At 37.7% G+C, this 23,291-nt stretch overlaps 1 protein-coding gene across 3 annotated transcripts in view; it reads right to left on the bottom strand.

Moving 5' to 3' along the window:
- lcor (ligand dependent nuclear receptor corepressor) overlaps positions 1 to 23,291 on the bottom strand; it is a 104,093-nt gene that overhangs the window by 18,425 nt on the left and 62,377 nt on the right. For all 3 annotated transcript variants that reach the window (XM_008418327.3, XM_017307632.2, XM_081610516.1), the window contains exons 2-4: positions 15,571 to 15,636; positions 6,643 to 6,722; positions 4,137 to 4,269 (exon numbers count right to left, since the gene is read on the bottom strand). In XM_008418327.3, coding sequence (XP_008416549.1) covers positions 4,137 to 4,269; positions 6,643 to 6,722; positions 15,571 to 15,636 — 279 coding nt within the window. The remainder of the gene's footprint in view (positions 1 to 4,136; positions 4,270 to 6,642; positions 6,723 to 15,570; positions 15,637 to 23,291) is intronic.

The raw sequence follows: 23,291 nt of genomic DNA, 5'->3' as shown, positions 1-23,291 counted from the left end.
TTTGATTGTTTATTCAACGTTGCATGACTCTGTGTTTTTGTGTTTAATGATGTAAAGCACTTTGAAATGCCTTGCTGCTGAAATGTGCTATACAAATAAAATTTGATTTGATTTGAATAACAAAACATCTCAACTCCTTTGGCAAAAATAAACACTTTCAGCCAGTCAATATTTCAGGTGTTAAGATGCAGTTAGTCAGCGTGGTGCACAGTGCCTCTCACCGCTTCATTACTGTCGTTTCGCATTCAGTGCAGCCGCAGACTTAAATCAGCAGAACGCTATGCATTGTCATAATGTTCAAAAACAAAACTTTCCACCAGTAACTTCAGTTCTTCTTTTTAGTGACCTGATTTTAAGCCACTTATCCATTAATATTTTTAAACCCAACCCTTTGGGTCAGTTAACTGTAGCGCCGCACTTTGAGCTCTCGTCACAGCTAATAAACGGTTGTTTACATGCAGTACCTTGCGGACCGCAAGGGGGCGCCCACAGGCCACCGGAGGTCCGGGAACCTCAGTTTGAGAAAGACTGATCTAGACCAATCAGGAACATACAGCAGATGAAAGATGATTTTTTTTGGCAGCCCCCTGCTTTGTCTTTATGCTTCCTTCCTCCAGTTTCATCAGATTCTTCCTCCGTTTCTCAAATGATTTTTATTTTTTCCAAATGTTTCTGATTTCGCTCCCACAAAGCTTTTCCATCTCCCTGGACGTTTCGACTAAACCCACAAGAACAAGTGCAGGAGAAATCCTGAAGGAAATGACTTTGTTCTTTCATTTCCACTTTGCTCCTTTAGTTTTCCTCGAGTCTTTTGTTGAGGTGGTGCTTTGAAAAATTGTCAGTCATGATAAAAAAAATGTATCAGTATTCAGACTACTGTCCTCGGTCTAATATTTAGCGCTGAATTATCTAGATAATTAGGTTTGCTCAAGGGCTTGCAGATATAATAAAATGCACCTCTTGAACAGATAAAATTAATCTGGACATCATGAAATTCATAGAAATGTGGTAAGTAGCACAGCGTTTACCAGCTGAAGTATATCCTCCTCACCTCAGCTGAGCGTTGGCAATTACATTTCTTTAGGCCATCATGCAGCAGCGGGTTTGTTAGGAAGCGGGGATATGTGCCCCAGACATGTCAGCAGGTGTTGCGGCCGTACGTTGCTGTGACAGACTCGCTAATCCTCTGTTCTCTGACTCCTGTGCTTCCTGAACACATCATACTGGGTAATCACTGCCACAGAAATCCTCCTGTTGCTACGACGGAAAAACGCGTGCGCTCTAACAACCAGATATTCTAGGATTTAATTCACCGTGTGGCTACTCCAAATTATGCACTGCAAAAACACTAAATCGTACCAAGTATTTTACTCTCGTTTCAAGTGTAAATATCTTAGTTCACTTGAAATAAAACAAAACGTACAAGTATCTTACAAGTAAATAATTCCTTAATATTGATACGACAAATTATTTCACTCATAAGACACTTTTCTCCATGTTATAAATAAAATAATCTGCCAATGCAACTAGCACTCATTTTGTGCAAAACTCATTTAATGTAGTGACACCATCTTCCCTTCCCATATTAACCTATTTCCTGCCAATTCACTATCAAATTGACAGGATAGTGAATTGGCTCAATCAGTCAATAGAGCCAATAAAACCTTTAAAAAAGAAAGAAACTCTAATTTATGGCTATCTTAGTGAGTCCACCTTAAAGTGTTAGCTGATTTTTACTGCAGGTCTTTGAAAATTAAAGCAGAAAACATTCAGTTGTGTCGTCCCCAACATTCCCAGAGAGCCTCAAGCTGCAGGAAGGATCTGACTAACTGTTGTGATCTAACTGGGGCTGTCACAATAAACAATAAATCAATCAGTCACATAATAAACTAAAACAAACTCAACCATTTCTAATTGCACAACTTTATGTTTATAAAAATGTACTTGGAAAAGCTTTGTTGCTTTTTATCAATACAAAGTCCTTAAATCACAATAGTTCTCAAACTCAATGTAAAACCTCTGACTACATGGATCTAGATTATCTCTGGGGTGCAAAAACTTAATTTCTTAAGTAATGAAAGTCTTTCTATAAAAACGGAGAAGCTGCAATGGGAGCAAAACTGTCACGGGCAAAAAACGAGATAAATGTCAATCTGTGTTTCTTGCTTTCTTTCAGTGATGATGATTGAAACGAGGAGCTGACTGCCGTCCTGCTGAGCTGAAACAAAAGCTCGGCCCAATCAGAGTCTGTGGTTCCTAAAAAAGGAGAAAGCTACAAACTTAACCAAGAGACAATAAGTGGAGGTTTCCATGTTAAAACTGGAAAAGAAAAGAAATCCACAGATTAAGTTGGGTTACTTTAATTTAGTCTGACAGTAAGAGCCCTGCAGCAACAAACTGTTAACATTAACATTGCAACTTCTTATAAAAATCATCAAACCAATTTTAATCCCTTTCTAACCATCAGAATAAGTCCTGGCCTGAGGCTAAGGTGCAGAGCGGAAACAGATATCGGTCCACCTGAAGTCCTAATCAGCCTGGCTTTGCCCACGCAGGCAGAACTACCTGTGGAGTCGCTAAATTTAGACAGAAACATCACATGCATGCAAAGACAGTGGCAGCAGTTAGCAGGAGGTCAGGCACGTCAGCTCTGCTTGGGGTAAGCTCTTACTGCGGGTTGGTTTTTCTGCTTGATGAATTCATGTTTATTTTTATGTTAACATCGTGAAAATAGAGTCAAATTAAGCCATCACACATGTCAAATCAAAACAAAAACGTCATTAGCTGCAGATTTTTTTTTTAATTCAGTTGATGTGTTTTCAGTGAATGCATTCATTAAGTCCCATTTTACCTGCTCCTTTCATAACTGATTCATTTTCTTATTCTTTTTGTCACTGATGAACATGTTTCGAGTTGGATTAGAATATTTCTCTGATTCAAATATGAATAATTCTTTGATGATACCAACAGTGTTGATCAGTTCCATAGAAACCAGTCACAATACAGGAAGAGTAAATAAAAAATAAATGCACACAACTATGACAAAACAATAAAACTAAAAACTGAAATATTTTTTTTAAATAAAGTGGACGTCAACATATTAAAATATTTTACTTGCCTCCCTTTCAGATGTACTGACCAGGATTGTATTATTATTGTTATCATTATTAACCTTTATTTCACAAGGAAAATCCCATTGAAATTAAAAATATATTTTGGAAGACAATCTTGGCTTTTGCTGGATGACGATATTATTTTAGTTCTAATTAAAGTTCTGACACATAAAAACTCACTTGTGTAATTTTGCATGAATTCAACCATTTAGCATAAGCATTAAAACCATTAAAAAACTAAAAATAGTGTAAATAGTTTGGAATCCAACGCTAAATAAAGACATTTTAATTTAAAGATTTTTAGGATTTGTCATCAAAAAGCTAAGAAAAATTAATTATGCATTTCATCTGGACCTTGGCTCAAGTTTTTATTATAGTTTAGACTCGTTTTGGCGTTCTGGATTCAGCCTAGAACGGGAGAATATGGCTGAAAAACTCATCACAACGCAAGCAATAAAGAGTCAATAAAGAGTTGTCGATATTGCTAATTACTGATCAGTTTTTTGTTTTAAATATTGCCAGTCTGGTGGTGTGACCTTTCCTCTTTAATCCACAGTTTTCACTCCACTCTGTTTTTTATTTTTAAGCAGTTATGAGACACGGCGCAACCTTCAACTGCTGCTGCGCCAGTTACTCAGCAGGTAGTTGCTAGGTAACCACAGAATGAGTGGGTTGCTAGGTAACCACAGAATGAGTGGGTTGCTAGGTAACCAAAGAGAGAGTGAGTTAGTTGATTCCACCAACCTTGCCTTGCTAGCCATGAGAGGTTGAGCAGCTAAAGCCTTTCCTCTGCCTACATCCCCCAGAATCCTCTGCGGTTCTGGAATATTCTACATATTGAATATCAGATATACTATCTATTATCACGTGTCTATTTTGATTTTGTTATTCATTTATTGTCCAGCCCTAATTCAGCCTAGTCTGACTCTTAAGCTGCAGCTGTAGTTTTAGACACATTGAGACGTTTACCATGTTCCGTGAACGGAGGCGCGGCGGCGGGGAATGATGCGCCGTGTGCCTCACCTTTTCTGTGGAACACAGCATTGAGGAAGTCTCGGGCCTGTCTCTCCAGCCGGCTGATCCGAGACTGCCCCTGTTTGAAGTCCTCACACTCCGACAGCACGTGGCCGCCTCCACCGTTTTCCACGATGTGCTCCTGAATACACACACACATTCACACACACAGCAACTTATTTTGTGGAACAAAAAGAGAAACGCAGAGCTGGATTTTATGAACCAAATCTTAATTAGCTTTTCTAAGTGGCATGAAAAAGCTGCATCTCTCTAATTTACCACAGATCTGATCAAATACAGTAGAAATCTTTTCACAGCTCTCCACTCATAGAAACACCAGGGTCTGTATATGATCTAATTCCAGCAGTAAATTATTTATTAAAGCTGAAGTTTGTAACTTTCATAAAAATATGTTTTTAGATATTTGTTGATGGTATGTCGTGACAGTGCGGCATGAGACAGATGATCTGTGAAAAAATTGGCTCCTCTGACTTCTCCCACTTCTTCCAGTGCTAACTAGAAACAACCAATCAGAGCCAGGAGGCGGGTCTAAGCGCTGTCAGTCACCCTCTGTTTAGTGCTGCTCATACCCCAGCTGCTCTATACTTCGCTGCAGCGAGCAGAGTCTGACATGAATGCTACGCTCGTTAGCATAAACAGTTTTGCTGTAATTAAGTTATGTCTCTGCCATCATGACATTTAGGAGCTAATACATGAGGATGATTAACAGCGCTAAGACCATCCTCCTGGCTCTGACTGGTTGTTTTCGGTGTATTCCTTCAGAAGTCAAAAATGGCTCAGGGAGCAGATTGATTTTTTGACAGATCATAACAAATGACATAATGACAGCCTTAACAAATAAGTAAGAATAATCTTTTTTGCATACTGCAGCTTTAGTCCACATATCGCCCACCCAGCCCACCCAGAAAGGAAAGAAAAACCAACAAAAGTAACACTGAGTGGTTGAACTCGGGATCTCTGGCACAAAAGAAGTGCCATGTCACTGATCCAGGCTTTGTGTGTGTCACCAGGACTGAGTGCGCCCATTGAAAACGGTTCATGACTGCAACTCTATAGGTTTATAGATGTGGTCCACCATCCATCAGCAGAGGACTGTATTCCCTTTGATTTGATTTTTTATGCTGGTTGGGGCGAATAGTGTGTGTCTGGGGGTGGTTTAGAAATCCATATTTTACCAAATGCTCACTCCTATTTTAAAACATAATCAGGCACACATGCATACAGCGTTTTTTTTTTACACTGAACACATACAGTATTTCCATATCCATCCATCCATTTTATTTCACCCTCAGTGGGGTCAGGAGGGTTGCTGGTGCCCATCTCCAGCTAACGTTCCGGGCGAGAGGCGGGGTCACCCTGGACAGGTCGCCAGTCTGTCGCAGGGCAACACAGAGACACACAGGACACACAACCATGCACACACACACTCACACCTAGGGACAATTTGGAGAGGCCAATTAACCTGACAGTCATGTTTTTGGACTGTGGGAGGAAACCGGAGTACCCGGAGAAAACCCACGCATGCACAGGGAGAACATGCAAACTCCATGCAGAAAGACCCCAGGCCGGGAATTGAACCCAGAACCTTCTTGCTGCAAGGCAACAGCTCTACCAACTGCGCCACTGTGCAGCCCGTATTTCCATATTAAATGTGATAATGGATTTACTATTCTGCTCTTTTTTTGTGTTTCAAGGAGTTTTGCAACAGTTATACAAGTGCAGCATTACTAAGAAAACAGAGACATCCTTTAAAATGTGCTGGGATTTTTTCAAACACACAGAAAAACCCTAAAAATCTTCAGTAGATTTTACGTTTTAGATTCTGTTCACAACAAAGATACATGTCTGACTTTGAGCTTCAATTAAACAGCTTCAATAAACAGCTGAGGCGTTTATATCAACCTGTGAGAGTCGAGAAGGCGGGTGTTTTCCTCAGAAAATAATAAAATGTGTTTTTCAGTTTGTGTTTTAAATGCCTGGTTTCTGGCTGCTAATATTAAATAAATCTATAGGCCCTCCCTGCCGGGTTTAACCAATGTTAATTCGCTGCAATTTTACCAAATACCTTTTTACTCTAAAGTAATTTCTTGGACGGCGGCTTTTTACTCTTACTTGTGTAAAATTTTTGTGCAGTTTAAAATCCTTCTGTAACGCAGCGAAGTGAAGGTGGAGGTTATTTTGTAAAAATTTCATTTGTTTATGTATTAGAAAAATAAATGGACATATAATAATTATTTTATAATTTAGAGGAAAACTTTCACACGTCAGTGTTTTCATGTCTGAGGAATGGATGTGAAATGGATGTGTCTGCTTTTGCTCCACACTATTTATGGAAATGCGGTATTTGCTCAGCTGATGAAAATACTCTTAGTTGCGCTTGTTTCTAAATCTTTGTCGTCTCACTTCTAAAACTAAATTCACCCTTTTTTTATATAGTAAACGTCAAACTCTGTGCAGCTCCAATAAAAAAAACCTAACTGATTATGGGACCCACCTTGTTTTTCTCACGTCTTAAGCAGCAGAAGAGACAGTTTTCATCGAAGGACCAGTCAGACACTTCCTCTGGCTCGCAGTCTGGATCAAACACAGAAGACAAACAGTTTTGGATTAATAATCTCAGGCTGCATCTTGACTAATCTCAAGCATAATCTACAAGACCCTTTTTTGCATTTCTTATTCAGATTAACGTAATAACAAAAATCCCACTTTTAAAAAAAAGTTTTTAATAATTCACAGGTGCAGTAGCATATTTTCCTCACTGAATTAATGTGTTTAAAATAAAGGCTGAGCTTATGGCGCTGGAATAAAAGATGAATTTATTTTAAGACTTTTTAACACATCTTTACTGGGGTGCCGCCAACTGTGGAGGTCGCTGTACGTTTCAACACTTAATACATTGCCTTTGTGTCATTTTAATTAAATATAGGGTATAATTCATCGACACATCAATGCCTTCTATGATGCACATTAAACAGCATCGTGACGACCTTTGAGACAAGTTGTCAAATATCCAAGGAGAGAAATCCAGCACGCCGTTTTAATTCACAATCTATTCAAAATGTAGATTCAGAAAGCCAAAGGATCAGCAGCTGCGCTAAAAAGATTCACTTTTAATCACAGCCCCTTGATTAAATCTGGCAGCCATCAACTTTTCACTTGGACTTGGTGTAAAAATGAACCACATCTGTCAATAAAAGCCGAGATTTGATTGAAGATGTTTGTCTTAAACCTGACAGGAATCCTGACTGAAACAATATGTGTACCTGTGCACATGATGATCTTGCAAAAATGTTTCTTACAAACAGCTGGATGACGAAAAATATATAAAATCAACATTAGAAGATTTTAAGCAGGATATTTTTCAGCTTGCTGACGCTGCGGCGCTCATCCTGTTTGTGTCGTTGAGCCGTCACAGTGGCGGGGCGCCGGCTGCTGTTTGGCAGCGCCCCCCACTTCCTGTGATAATGATACAGGCCGACACTCGGCAGGTGACATGTGAAGCAAATTAACATTAGTTATAAGCAGGGAGCGGATAAAGAAACTGAAACAAGCCACGCAACAGACAGGAGAAAATACACCAATGCAGACAATGGCCTAAAGAAGCAAAACCAGAGAAATGAAACCCAGAAAGTCACTAACATCAATAAAACCTGTCAGTCTAAAATAAAATGGATAACAATGAGGTAACTAAACCACTAAAACTATAACAAGAGCAACTTTTCTACCAAAGAGTTCATAGGAACTAGAAAAATCCTGAAAAAGTCACACAGAATAACGTTAAAGCTACATTTCTCTCAGTTAATGATAAATTTAAAAAGCTCAATAATTTCCATTTACATGACTGTTTGTCTTTCTTGTGTCTCTATTTCAACCAAACACTGGATGACAAAAGACTTCAGTCTGTTGCTTTGGTATCAACTAGTCTCCATTTTATTTGTTGTTTATTTATTTTGGATATTTAAATTAGTTTCTGTTTCCAGAGCTAAAGAAATGAAAGTTTATTGATCTTTGAGAGGATGTAGTTGCATTAATGTGCGACTATCGTAATATTACGTGAAAATAGTCTCAACAATGTTATCATTTATCACAATAACTATTGGGGCAATTTATCATCCAGGATAATTTGTTACTGTGACAAGGCCTGGAGTTCTTCTGCCACAGTTGATGAAAAGTTTTGGACCCCCAGGTTTTACCTGGAGCAGTTTGGTCTCATCGCAGATTGAAAATGGTGTTTTAAATGTTTCTGTTGACATAAATCCTTCAGCCAATCAAACGCAGTCTAATGCCAAAGAAATCGGTAGCGTGCAACACCCAGCTCAGTCCAAGTTGCACCAACGCTGAGATGCTTCCAAAATAAAACATAAAAAAAACACTGAAAACTGGAAATGAATCTGACTGGAGAAGAACTAAAGCTAGCTCAGGTACAACAAAGTAAACTACTGTGAAACAAACTTTGAAATACTCTTCTTATTATTGACCCTATTGGATTAAATTTAGACTAGTCCGTCCCTTTGGCACTGCTCTTGTCGAGGAGCTGCATGCACGTCAAAGCTGGCAGTTACAGGTCATCTGTGAGGTGCTATTTGGTTTCCTTTCCTCTTTTTGCCCAGGTGCTGTCAACACAGCGGGGAGATTTTCGTCACTGCCGATCATTGACGCTGATTTGGTGTATTTAAGAGTCCACTTTAAGACTCCACTCGGTGCTGACAGGCCACATTTATGAGCGGCCGCAATGATCTGATGTCAGCCTGATGCAGAAGTGCAGACTGAAGCTCTGACATGCAGGGGAGGGGGCGTTTTATATATGTTCACCTGTAGCTATGCAGCTTGGACAAGTTCTGCTAGTCAACGTGAAATAACACGAAAATGTTCCGTTTAAAGCAGCCAGGTATGCAGCCATTACAGCTCATCAATCACTGCTTTCATCAGTGCACCTGTGACCTCTGCTTGTGACCTTTCTGATCAATTTTATCAGATCTTTTTATTATAGCACTCACATTCAGTCTAGAGTGAAAATCCATCAAGTGTATTTAGTTTTTAATGCAGGAGGAAAATCTCACTGAAAAATTGGAAACATTCAGGAATCCATGTTGGGATTAAATGTTTTGAACTATATTGTTTATTATTTGTAGTTCAACATTAAATACTTTGTAAAGTCCCAATTTGCCAACAGGTCTACACTGATTGTTCCTCTGGCGCATACACAGAGATGGACCTTTACATTTGATCAAATTAGCCGCACACTGGTGCTTAACTTCACAAGCTTTATGTATAAGAATGGCACGTTTTCAAACAATGTTAAAATATTTAGTCTCAAACCAAACATCTCTGTTTTCCAGGTTTAAATTAAGTAATTTTGTCTCAAACGTACTTTAGAAATATTACCTATAAATTGGCTGAGCTTTGGTGGAAGGATAATTCACGGCTGCAATAAGTAGATATGTACTACTTTGGTTTTATCCAAAAATTTTCCACGATAACAAATTTTGCTCTGTGATAAATTGTCCCAGAAATCATTGCGATAAACGATAACATTGCCTTTTTGAGACCATTATTAACCAACAGCATAAATATGGCATATCAATGCAAATACGCCCCATCAAAGACAAACACATTTCTAAAAAACTTTTAACAATGAAACTGGAAGACATTTTAAATACCTAAAATACATAAACAAACCATAAATAAATTAACTGTATTATGACGTCTCGGTAAACAAACTAGCCCTTCAGAATATATTTATCACTGAGCTTAAAACTCAAGAACATCCATGAGGTGTTGTCATATTCATATATTCATTCTTTATTCCTAAATACAATCGACCTGGAGTGTTCGCCCCACATCAGTCACGACTCACAAAAGTGTTTGCTAAAGTCCCAGAGTATTTAGCAAACATTTACACCTCAGAAAGAAACAAACTAATTATGAGTTCCTTGAAACTTCAACCTATAAAAGAAAAATATAAACCAAAAACACATTAGTTTAAGGCTGGACAATAAATCAATAACAACACATATCAATAGCTGATACATCTGATAGGATAGAATGTTGACTTAAGTTCAATCCAGAACCGCACAGCATTCTGGGAGATGTAGGCAGAGGAAAGGCTTTAGCCACTCAACCTCAAACAGCTAGCTAAGCAAGGCTGGTGGAATCAACTCACTCACTCACTCACTCACTCTTTGGTTACCTAGCAACAACCTTAGAGTAACTTGTGGTTGCCTAGCAACAAACAGCAATTTCATGTTTCTCCTCAAAACTGCTTAGAAATAAAGAAACGCAGCGTGGAAGGAAAACTGTAGATAAATCAGGAAAGGTCACGCCACCACTTTACCAATATTTCAGATAATTAAAAAGAAAACTAATCAATAATTAGCTGTAGACAATTACTGATATTGGCTGATATGAAGCACTTATATTGTGATAAGTTTATCAGCCATATTGTCCAACCCAACCTTATTTGGGGGAGGTAATCACCGTGTCAATGGTAATTTTGTGTAATTAAATGTATTTTCCTAAATTGAACAGATAATTTCCAATTATTTTGAATCTTATCAGACATCTTCCCCAAATGAAATGTGGCGAGGGCTGCCTGGAGTCTCCATTCCTCGAATTTATGATGCATTTCGCTAACCTAGCACCTTCTGATACTAGACTGCCAACACATGACATGTTGCAAACATGCAACAACGGAGCCAAAAATGCTCTGTTTAGTAATAAAACATGTGAAGACATGTGAAGAAAGCAGGACTGACGAGTGAAGAAAAGCAGTGTGACAGGAGGACAAAACGAGGAGCTTACTCAGCTACGCAGAGACAAAAACAGAAAAAAACAGAGTAACACATGAGAGAAATCAATACTCAGTCACTACATCCTGTGAGCATCGAGTACGTGTTGGATCAAGAGTTCATTTCTCAAAGCGGTCACCCTTTCCGGCGCCTAAAAAACAAGCTGATGATATGGTGAAAATGCCTCCTCACCAGGCTGCCGGATGGCATGAAACACTTGTTGTGAAGAGGAACCCATCACATGAGTGTGACTCTGGCTCCATCACATGACGGCGGTGGATTACACAGCCCATGGAAACGTAAAAAATTCTGCTAATTGATTTTCATGCTGCAAAGAACAATGACTGCCTGCCGTCTTTGAAGAATGCGTCGATCATGAGGGAATACGGTTCATATGATTAGGAGCTGAAGAAGAAATTAACAGCAGGCTGAAAATACTACATTACTGTCCTATATTACTTTCTACTGAGTCTCTTTCACCTTCAAGAACACCAGGAAGAGACGATACACTAACCTATCTGCTTCCTTTAAAAAAGGTAGGATACTATGGTGTCTGACTTCTACACAAAAGTCAGATGAAAAATTAACAAAAACCCTGAACATGGAAAGTCAGAGGTTCTTCACCAACACGTAAAATCCAATATGGCTGCCTTGAGATGCAAAAGTAAACCATTGTCTGCAGTCCTAATAGTTTGTATCTTATTAAATAAGTGGAAACACAGGAATAGATAATGATTCATGAACATCTTCCTTCAGTGACCTTCTGGTCACTCAGAACAACCATTAGGGAAAACACACTGGTTTTCTGAATTGCTAATGGGAAACTTCACTGATATATCAGCTAATGTCTGACTGGTTTAAAATAATAAAAAAATATATATAATGTTTATATATATATATATATATATATATATATATATATATATATATATATATATATATAGTTTTTCTCCAATGCACAGCAGGTCTGACTTTTCCACACTTTTTGTTGTGGAAGTTGAGACTAAGAAAAGAAAACTCAAATTAGCCATTAGCTGGAGGACGCTTCTGAAAGTCAGAGGAAGCTCGGAGATGGAAGAAGTAATTTAAGAGATAACAGGAAGACTGGACAGAGTAGAGAAAGGTGGCCTGTTTATTATTACGAGCTTTCCATCTCTGTCATGAAGCTGCATTTAGAAATGTTGTCAAATCTCAGAATTACAGTAAAGATCTATAGTCTGGAATATACACACAGAGCTCTAAGCTAGCCACATGAGCTAATTTCTAATATTGGATGCAAAAGCCTGTGTACATTAAAAATGTATAATAAATTTAGAGGTAAACTACAAAATGGCTGCCCATCAAATTTAAAATGATGAATTTGTATTCAGTGAAATGGTCTGAGTTTATTGCAATGCACCATTAAACCACCAGAGGGCGAGACGTTTCCATTTCTTTCCTGCCGATAGCAAACTAAGGATGCACGGATTCACTTTTTCATTTCCGATACTGACATAAGGTTTACTATCGGCTGATACCGATCCGATCTAGAAAAACAGAATTGACTTAATGTTTCTTTTTAAACAGACATATTTGTAATGAATTACAAATTTATTTGATGACTCTGCGCCAGTACAGCAAACTTGAATACACCAACCGCTTCACAAGCTCAAACAAACATGTAAAAACAACTTTTAATGTTAGGAATAAAACAGCCAATATAAAATAAATAATAAAAAAAACTGAAACTGACTAAAACAATAGGTTTTAAAATAAATAGCAACAAACCTTCATTCAAATGATTCAAAAAGAGCAATTAGGAATACTAAATATAATATAAAATAACGTATAATATTGCTCAGAGAACAAAGCATAGAATTAGACTGAATAGATCTCCCTTTTTGGATCACAGACATCAAATCTAGAATTTTTTTCAATATCGGGACCGATACAGATATTAATATTGGATCGGTGCATCTTTATTTTTCACCTGGATGGCACTTTATTATCACAATATTCATAAAGTTTCAACAATCTGACACACAGCCAGTGTGTTTAAGTTAAACTGTGTGTAATTTAAAACATGTTCTAATGTACAGCAGACATGTCTGTCTTTTCCAGTCAGTTCCTCTCGGCTCTCTGTGAAACATCCAGATAATTTAGCTGCCGCTTCCTCTTTGTTCTGTCTTTCAGCTCTGTCAGTGGCGGTAATGAAAAGGTCACAGGTGAGCTCAGCTCGAACCCTGCAGTTGTGCCACTTACAATATCCCTGGGAAGGCACCAATTAGCTCCAGCCCCACTGCTAGCTTGACCCCTCGCTCTCACCATTGTCCGCGTATTCGTGCGCATGCCCCGCAAGTTTTCCACCCTAAAGAAAATATTGACGGTGTTTACAGGAGGCTTCACACTGGTGCGGGCCTGGTCAATAGTCAGCTAGAGTGAATGCACCTAATCAGCTCAGCGTTGCAGCTACTTGTTTTTTTGTGAACGTGGAGCGCTTCGTTTGAGGCGATGGACTTCTCCGCAGGTCATTAGACGGCTCAGATCTGGACGGACCTGGGAACGTAATTCTGTATTCGTTAAAAAAAAGAATAGCAGACTGAGAGTCGGTATGCATGTATTCATTTTGTTGCAGTCAGCGTCTCCTAGTTAGATTTCCATATGTAGCTTTTATGCTAGTGTGTGCGCATGGTGGTGTGAAAAATGTACGTCTGAGCTGTGACTGAGAATGTGTCAGCTTTACTAGAGTTTGGGCATGTGTGGAAGTGTAATGCATGAGTGAAAATGACATGCCCGAAATATTCTAAAAATGCCGTAAGTTGGTGGGGGAGGGGTCACATGACTCTGGGCCGCCATGTTGACCTTGTTTCAGGGAGAGACAGAAATTCAGAGAGACGAAGCTGGGTGCTTAGTGGTGCAAATCAAATCCATATTTGATTTGCACCAGCACTCAGGGCAGGAAGATGATTGGTCTGGAGGTTTTGGCTGACTAAATAACACATACTGCAGGTTTCCCCATCACTAATGGACTTTATATGCATGCAAATCCCCCAAAAAAGGACAAAAAAGGGGCAAAGTATTTGCAGAAACTACTTCAGAAAATAGGCACTACTACTAGCCTAGCGGGTAAAATTAGAGAGATTATTTCTGATCATGCATTTTGCAATACTTTGATCATGGGCTGATTACAATTTCCCTTTAAGAATGAAAGAAAAAAACAACTTTTTTCCAGTAAATGTAAATATCTCAAAGGTAAAATATTCATAATAAAATAAATTAATGTTCCTAAAAGAGTTTAAAGTTACAGGTTTTCATTGATGTGATTTATCTATCAAACCGTGTTTAAATGTCTACAATTTAATCTGTTTCTAGCATCTTATAAGTGTTTAGCAGGATTAGCACAAAGAGCGTAACTAATCTAGGGTTGAAATGATTAATTGGATTAATCACAATTAGTTACTGAAATAATTGTCAATTAATTTAGTAATCGATTAATCAGTGACTACAGACTCAAAAATAAAGGCCACTTGCTGAAAGAACAACATATTCAGATCAGTAATTATGCCAAAATTGTGCAAAGACATACATACATTTTGCACAATTGCAGAACAGATTTTTGGCAGTTTAATCTTCATTTAGCAGGGAATAAAAGAATAAAAATAACAATCCCAACAGTGCGAACCATTTTAGGGATTTTTAAAGATCATTAATTGGAATTTATCATGACAACAAATCAAAATCTCATTTTGGTAAGATATTTATCGCAATAATAATAATAATAATAATAATAATAATAATAATAATACATTTTATTTGTAGGCTCCTTTCTGGAAACCCAAGGTCACCTTGACATAAAAACAAGCAAATTATAAAATACATACCGTTAATAAAAAACATAAAAACACAAACAGGATTTATAAGACAGTACAAAGATAATTAAAGGTTGTATGATAGTTCAAACAAATGGGTACAAATGGGCAATACATAACAAACGGTACAAATAACTCACTTTCCTTTGAGAGTAAAGTTTTTTACGAAACACTAGTGACTCTGTTATTTAACAGCAAGAATCAAATTGGAAAACATGCAACTAAATTAGAATCTGTCTGAATCTACTGAGCCAATTTCTGTATCAATCAGATCTGCTTGGCGTCGAGTCGACATTGGTTGTGTATTGGTGATTAATAAATAAATAAGTTGGGTTGAACTGGGCTACAAATGGCAACATTACAGTTTAAAAAAATCCATCACAGTTAACAGAGAAAGGGAAATAACTAGTTGCTGTAAATGCTGTTTGTTTTACAGGTACATATTTAAATGCTGTTTGTTTTACAGGTACATATTTGAAAAATTGTGGTATATGCTAAGAGAATCTGAAACAAGCAGAAAAAACAGTTTGAGCTGGAAAACAGGAATAAACAGGAATAAAAACAGTTTGAGCTGGAAAACAGGAATAAACAGGAATAAAAACAGTTTGAGCTGGAAAACAGGAATAAACACTCCGGTGACTCATAATTGTCATCACTCAGAGGACTCCTCGTGAGGTTAGCTCCTTAATTAAAAAATTCAATTTACCTTTCATGTTCTTGAAATTGAAGTTAAGATTTGTAAAAGCATGTTGTGTTTTTGCCCGTTGGTGCTCAGTGCGTGTTTACCTTGGAAAAAAGTGACGTCCTTGACTAGTCCCGGCCCAAACAAGCCCTCCAAGATGCTTTCAAAGCCTGTGACAGAAAGAGATGAGATGTTAATGTCTGCTCGCAGATTATTCATCAAAACAACAAATAAGGTGAAGTGAAAAAAATAAATCACCTGAGTAAATGCAAAATGCAGTTATAAAATGAATATGATTAATTTATCAGAATGCAAACCAAACCGTCATCCATCATTTACCGTTAGCAGGTTTTTAAAGTGAAATATTTTGTTGTTCCGCATTTTTAACAGGGAGATTTTCTTTCAAGAATATTATTCAAGATTCTTAGATTTGCATGTTTGTGTTTTTAAAAAAACGTGAGGGTGAGACACTTTTTAACGTCTTGTAAAATTGGTGCTAATCAAACCACAACAGTTTGTTAAATTTGTGTATTTAAGTATTTTTTATTTCCATTTAGTATCTTATTTCAGGCTGTCTTTTGTCCCCAGTTATTTATCTATTTTGTATTAAACATATTGTGTGACTTTATATATGAATATTTTTTAATGTAGTGACTTTATAAAGTAAAATAAAATAAAATAAAATCTCCCCCACCACCAAAACAAAAAAGGAAAGAAGGAAAAAGCAGAAAATCATCTGCCATATCGTTACCATGGTATTTAGAAAATATATCATGATATTTTTGGGGGGGAATATCGTCCACCCCTACTGCCATCAGAATATTGCAATCAGTGGAAATGAGTCGTTTACATCACAGCGTCCCAATTAAAAATAGTCTGGACTTAAATTAGGCCAATCCAAAACATAACTTTGGCCAGACATTACAGCCAGGAACTAAAACAGAGCAGAATGCATCGTCTGTAGCGTACGGCAAATCGTCCAGAGCAGCATGAAACCATCACACCACCACCGTCATGTCTGACTGATGGTGCTATGGTGTCCTTTTTTAAATTAATGTTTTAGTTTACACAGCAGATGTAAAACCACTTTTGACCAGGTTCACCACTGTTTCATTTTTGTTTCTCTTCTATTCCTCATGTTCAAGTAACATACTTCACACTGAAAACCGATTCTGTTTTGGTGATTTCTTCATTTCATAGGCGAGTCAATGATCAGACAAGTCGTATTAAGCTTAAAAAAGGAGTTAATTACAGTTAATTCATGATTTAAAAAGAAAAAACGTCACTTTTTCTTTTTACACAGGACAAAATTGCTTTTATAATTTAATAAATGAAAGAATCTGCATTTTGTGGTTCCTCATGTTTCCTGATAAAAAAAAATGTAGGTTGAAATATAAAAGTAGAACAAAGAAGGAAAAACAAAACCAATCTGTCAGGAGGCAGACACTTCTTCACTTGTTCACTGCACTTTATGTGAATTTTTTTCTACATACTAAACATCTAAACAAACAAAACATATTAAACCAATAAAATCAGACGGAAATAAAAAGTACAGACAAATCAAACAGAATCAGTTTTTTTCACACAAGTTAAGAGTGTGCACATTTATTGTAAACACACACAATAAGTACAAAAACCCAAACAGACGAGAAGCAACACACAAACACACGTTATCTTTCTTCCAGCTCTTAAAGCAAATGAGTGCTGTACCTCTAATACACCAAGCTAATGTCACTCACTTTTTATTAACTGTAAATACCCTCAGTCTACTGTTGCTTGGCAACAGCATACAGAGAAACATAAATACATATTGTAATTTTCAACCTGAGCCCTCCCCCCGCCTTTCCTCTCCACCCCCACCATATCCTCCCTCCTTTAAATGGAAATGGAGGCAGACAGAAGAGGAGCAGAGACAAAGGCTGTGTACATGTGTGCGTAAACGTGTGTGCATTTTAAGCAGGCAACGGAAAGGTTAACGGGGCACACACACACACACACACACGCACACACACACACACACACACACACGCACACACGCTCTCAGAGATAAGTTACACATAGTTCAAGTGCAGCTGCTTCTAAGTGCGAAAGGTGAACGCCTGAGGCCGTTCCACCAAGAAACCAATGCCTGCATAAAAAATGAATTTTTCACTTATAAAACCGTTACAGTTCGTGACAACACACACACTTAAAGCTCAGCTGCTGAAGCGCTAACGGCGAGCAAAAGCGACACAAACTCAACGACTGATTTTCAATTGGTTTCATATCAATAACTGGTTAAAGGGAAATCCACTGTAAAGGTGATCTGTTTGTTTGATTAAAAAAAAATTAATCCTTTCAGATCGATTATGATTTCACAACTGGACATTAGCTAACGTTAAGGGAAACTGGCCAAACATTTACTTGTGTTTAAAGTGCGATTCTATAGAAAGTGCCGTCTCCTCTTTGTTCATATGGAGCGAACACTATAGATCTGCTCCTCCCCCATACGTTACCCTAGGCTGTCAATCAGATAGGTATGATGCCACAAACTGCTTAAATTTACACCCCTCATAAAACATTGAGTAGTTCAGATGTTATTAACGGCAAGTCTCAGTGAAATACAAAATGTAGTTTATATTTTTTAGTTTTTCCACGTCCCGTCATGGCATTTTATATGAACCAGCTGGTTGCATGCATGGTCTCTGCAAAGCCGCCCTGGAGATGTTATCCTGATTGCTTGATTGGTTTTATTAAATCACCGTTGCATCTGGTATCAAAATAGAAAGGATGCATTAATAAAATATGAAATTGTGTTTGTATGACCTTCAACCTTTTGGATTATTTATATTGAGTGTATACGTGTGTGTGTGTGTGTGTGTGTGTGTGTGTGCGTGTATGCGTCCTCTTCTGTGTGGACTTGGTGTTATTTTGACACCTGGAATTGAAAAAGTGCTACAGACCTAGCCGCAATCAACTCCCAGAATATCAAGGGGCTGTTGGCATTAGCTTCTGGGGCAATAGGGAGACAAACACCAGGGACCCCCAGTCACTAAGACAGAGAAGCACAATGAGAGCTGCAGGGTGTCCACATCAGCTCCCAGCAGCAGAACCACTGAGCAGTGGGAAGGAGGAACCCGCCAAGCACCTCAAACCAGCAGGCCAGGCATAGAGCTGGACTATAAATCATAACATATATATACTGTGGTAGACATGGTATCAATATCAGTAGAAAATATGTCTAATAGAATTTTCAGTAATTACACTGAACTCCAATCCAGAACTGCAAAGCATTCTGGGAGATGTAGGCAGAGAAAAGGCTTCCAGTTAAGCAAAGTTAGTGCCATTGTAACCGCACAATCGGTACCATAAGCTAATTTTCTCATGTTCTTAAAGAAATACTTATAGGAAGGTATTTTTATTTCTTTATCTTCTTAAATGTCATTGTAATCGATAAAGTAGTATATGATTTAAAGAGAATCACAAGAAATAAAGATTAAAAACGGTTTAACAACATTTTCCACACTGGGAAAAAAAATCTGTACAGTAATCAAACATAAGTAAAGAGAGTAAAATATTGTTCCCCATGAACACACGAGATATAGTCTTCTACAGTTTGATAACATCTTATAGAAGAGGTGATTATTGTAAAAATAAAGGTGATTTTTTTTTTCGTGTCCATGATGAGAGGGTGGAGCTACAGTCAGGTTGTAATCCTATAGTCCCGTGAGTGCGATACACAATTTTCTATTTATAAACTTTGAGCTAAATTAAGACAATTATTATTCATTAATAGAATTAAAACATTGTCTAGAAAAATCGGTTTTCTTATAACAAGTATTTTAATTAGTATAAATAAATATGTCACACTTTGTCGGGAACAAATCGTGTGACAGCAACTCACTCACTCACTCTTTGGTTACCTAGCAACTCACTCACTCTTTGGTTACCTAGCAACAACATGCTGAGTAACCTCCACAGCTGCAGTTTCAGGTTTCGCCACTGTCCCTCATAACTGCTTAAAAATAATGAAAAAACAAACCACAGTTTCAAAACTGTGGATGAAACAGGAAAGGACACGTCACCGTTAGCAGTATTTCAGATATGTAAAACAAAAAAACAATCAATAATTATTGATATTGACCCATATGAAATGCTCATCGTGATATATTTCTCAGCCATATCATCCAGCTCTATTGGTGGAAACCCACCATGCCACGACACGACCTAATTACCCACACAAACACTAAAACATCAGCGGGGAGCAATTGTAACCCAGTGTTAGAACACAAGTAAAATGAATAGATGTTGATTTAATGTCTCATTCCACAACGAGATTAAAAAGTATTTAAGTTTAAAAAAAAAAAGAATGTTTGTAAATATGTTCTTAGATATTGATTTAAAAAAAAGTGCTAAAAATCTTTTAAACCTGTGAAATATCCCTTTAATGATTGCTTTTAGTGACATTTTAAACAACCAATAACTGGCACCGTCTATTTCACATCAGCCAATCAGGTTGATTGTCCCGCCCCTTTAGCTGCAGCGCTGAGATTTAGCTCAGATTGCGTCTAACTCCCGTGAGAGCTGAGAGCTGACGGTTGTTCCGTGAATCCCATGTAAGATTCTGTTAAATTCTACAAAGAATCCTGGAAATTGATCTCCAAAAGCTTCTAACAGCTGACGCCCAGAAAAATCCCTGGTAGTTATATAGCATTGAAGCATCGGTCAGGTTTTTTTTTCTTATGGTGCACTTTTGAAACATTGTGCCAGAGACATCAAGATCAACCTTACAAGAACTTGGATGGCGAGCCGCAGCCCAGAGGACCAAGTGAACTGGTAGACAGTGACCCGACTGGTCACCAGCCGTGAAACATAAAAAAAAAATATTTCACAGACATATTGGAAAGACTAAACACACTTTGAAAGAACATTTGACAGACACATAAGACTGGGTTATTTTTTTAAATTATTTTTTTAAAAGCATGCAATTTTTGTTCATTTGTACAATGTGGATCCACAAAAGTTGTTTATATTAAATTCTACTTTTTTAAAATTAAATTCTACTTTTTTATAAACATTGTGTGCTCTCCTCTGTTGTTCACACCTAGGCTCCCCCGAATTTAGAATCTCCTGATCAGGCCCAACTTACTTATACTTTTGCAGTGTTGGTATTGCCATCTACTATTAAAGGTATTTAAAGTAACCCTTCTTGTGGGTTACACAATGGTTCCCATGTTCAATGTTGGCCACTATATTTGTGACAAACGGTAAAATAAAGTATTCCATGGTACTAGCCAGGTGCACCTATGACAGTGTTATTAAACATTATCAGAAAATCTTCTTGCTTTGCTTAAACATAAAGGAAAATATAAAAAAAACAAGAAAGCATCTTGATTTCCATCCAGAGGAATGGCATATGCAAAAAAAGTACTTATTTTGGCTTAATGTTGATGTAGAAACATAAATTTAGAAGCCCCATGATTGTTTTTTGATAAACATGTTCCAGAGTGATAAAATCTAGTAATAACACTGACAGAAAACATTGTGCTTTTGCCACAAGCATCGCATCTTTCTTCTGCTTTTGGTTAGTTTTCATGCCAGTGTTACGGCGCCACTTACAGGTTACTGTGCCACGGTTTTTGGTCTTTTTTGTTTGGATAAAGACATTTCTGGAAATAATGTTTCTTTAAAGATGACAAATCAAAAGATTTGTATGCAGACGTACGGACTGATTTCATACATAATCAAAGGGAAACACACACACTCACACACGCCCAATATCTGTTCCCTCCCTCCACATGCTGCATAATGTGGTCAAATCCATCCATGCATACAAGGCAGATTCCCTCAGACCTGCTCATGCAAGATTCATGCTAAAAACAAAGCTAGCTTTGATAAAAGCAATCTGAAACTTCAAAGACTTTTCTAAGGCCTCCCCTTTTTCCCTACTTCCCAGATGCACAGATTTACTATTCTTCTTCTTTCATGTCAGATGCAGTAAGTGGAGTTTTGGGGTATCATTATGCTCTGAATGTCAAAGGCTCGGTGCTATTTGGTTGACAATTTCTAAAAAGTGACGAGCTGTTTTTTCCCAGCACTGGTTCCAGTGGAGTGGAGGAGTCTTTCCACTACTAACGCGCTGCAATTGGACAAGTGAGATCAGGGGATGTGATTGGACGGATGAGATAACAAAATGATGACAAAGTCTCTCGAAGCCGGAGGCAAAAAGCTTAGGAAATGTAGGTCAGTCAGTGAACACACTCTGGGTCCGAATGCATTTACACTTGAGACGGGAAGAGGGGACCACACACACACACGCACACACACACACACACATCAGCGATCCAGTGCAAAAACGCAGGGAAATTTGGACTTTTTCATTCCTTCACACATTCTTTCTATAAACGCACAGCCGAGTCACCTCTGCACAAACGAAAGGATTCACACACAGAAAAATACATTAAAAACAGAATCCAAAAACAGTCATGGGTGTAATCACATGACGGCGAGCTAATCCACGTGCAGCCAAAAGGACAAAGTCAGAACATGTGAACATGAATGGCTTCAGCTTCTACTAACTATCAATCTAATGCGTGTTACGTTCTTCTTCTCTGGTCACGTCAGAGTGTTTGTAACTGGAAACTGAAGTCTTAATTCTCACATGTATGTCCGAACACAATTAAATTAGATCATCCAAACTAGATTTGAGCTCCGTAAAAGAAATTTTCCCACCTAAAACCAATAAACCTGCCAGTCCTTACACTGCAAAACCACAAAATCTTACCAAGTATTTTTGGTTTAGATTCTACAGGAAATATCTAAGTAAACTTGAAATAAGAGAGAAAAAACATACAGGTAACTTCTCAGCAAGATAAAGGAGCTGGTTTTAAGTCAATTATTCCCCAATATTGATGAAAAAGTTGGCAGGTTATTTTGTTTTCTTGTACCAAAATATTTTCCCATGTTGTTAGTCAAATAATCTGCCAATGGAACAAGAACTTTTTCCTCAATATTAAGGAATTGTTGACTTATAACAAGCTCCTATATTCTGCTGAAAGTTACCTGTAAGTTCATTTTCTCTCATTTCAAGATAAATAAGAGAAATTCTCTGGAAATATATTTCCAGTAGCAACTAAACTAAAAATACTTGATAAGATTTAGTGTTTTTGCAGTGCTTCTGTGAGAACTTGGCTTCAGGTGCTGCTCTGCTCTGAAGCATTTTATGGTCAAAAGAAATAATACCGATAAAGACTAATCAGATTAAACTGATTTAGAGACTAACAAGGAGCACAAACTGATGAAAATCTAATTCAGAAGAGGATTTTAAACACAAACAGTTGTAGGCGTGTCAAGAAACAACACTCAACAGTTTCTTACAGCAGTGGAAAGAAGGCAAGAGAGAAAGAAGGAAAACAGCAGAACCATTTGGGAAAAGATGCGTAAAGCAGAGAAAAGTCAAACAGAAACATTACACGAAAATATTCCCACATGAATAAAAGAATAAATGCTTTATATCAGCCTGGTGATGATCTTAACAATCAGGTTATAATCTTAACCTGACAAGAATATACCAAAACCACGTTGGACGAGATGGATTGACATTAAAACAATCAAAATGAAGACGGGTCACAAAGCGCCGCCGAGGTGCTGTCAGGAGCGCAGCAGACGCCAGAAGGAGCTTCCACAGCGAGCGATTATCACGAAGCCCAGAAATAAAGATAAGTGGCTGAAGCTTGGCGCCCAGCTCCGAGTATGTTACAGACTATTGAGTGGCGAACAAAATATGGAGCACTTTGAGAAAATGGCAAAACGTAAAAAGAAAAAGAAGAAAAAAGAGATGGCGTCA

This window comes from Poecilia reticulata, chromosome 1 (assembly GCF_904066995.2).
Source record: "Poecilia reticulata chromosome 1, P_reticulata-male-v2, whole genome shotgun sequence".
In the NCBI taxonomy this organism is placed as follows: domain Eukaryota; kingdom Metazoa; phylum Chordata; class Actinopteri; order Cyprinodontiformes; family Poeciliidae; genus Poecilia; species Poecilia reticulata.
Note: the sequence above shows the minus strand (reverse complement) of the source record. Positions and strands in the feature narration are given on the sequence as shown.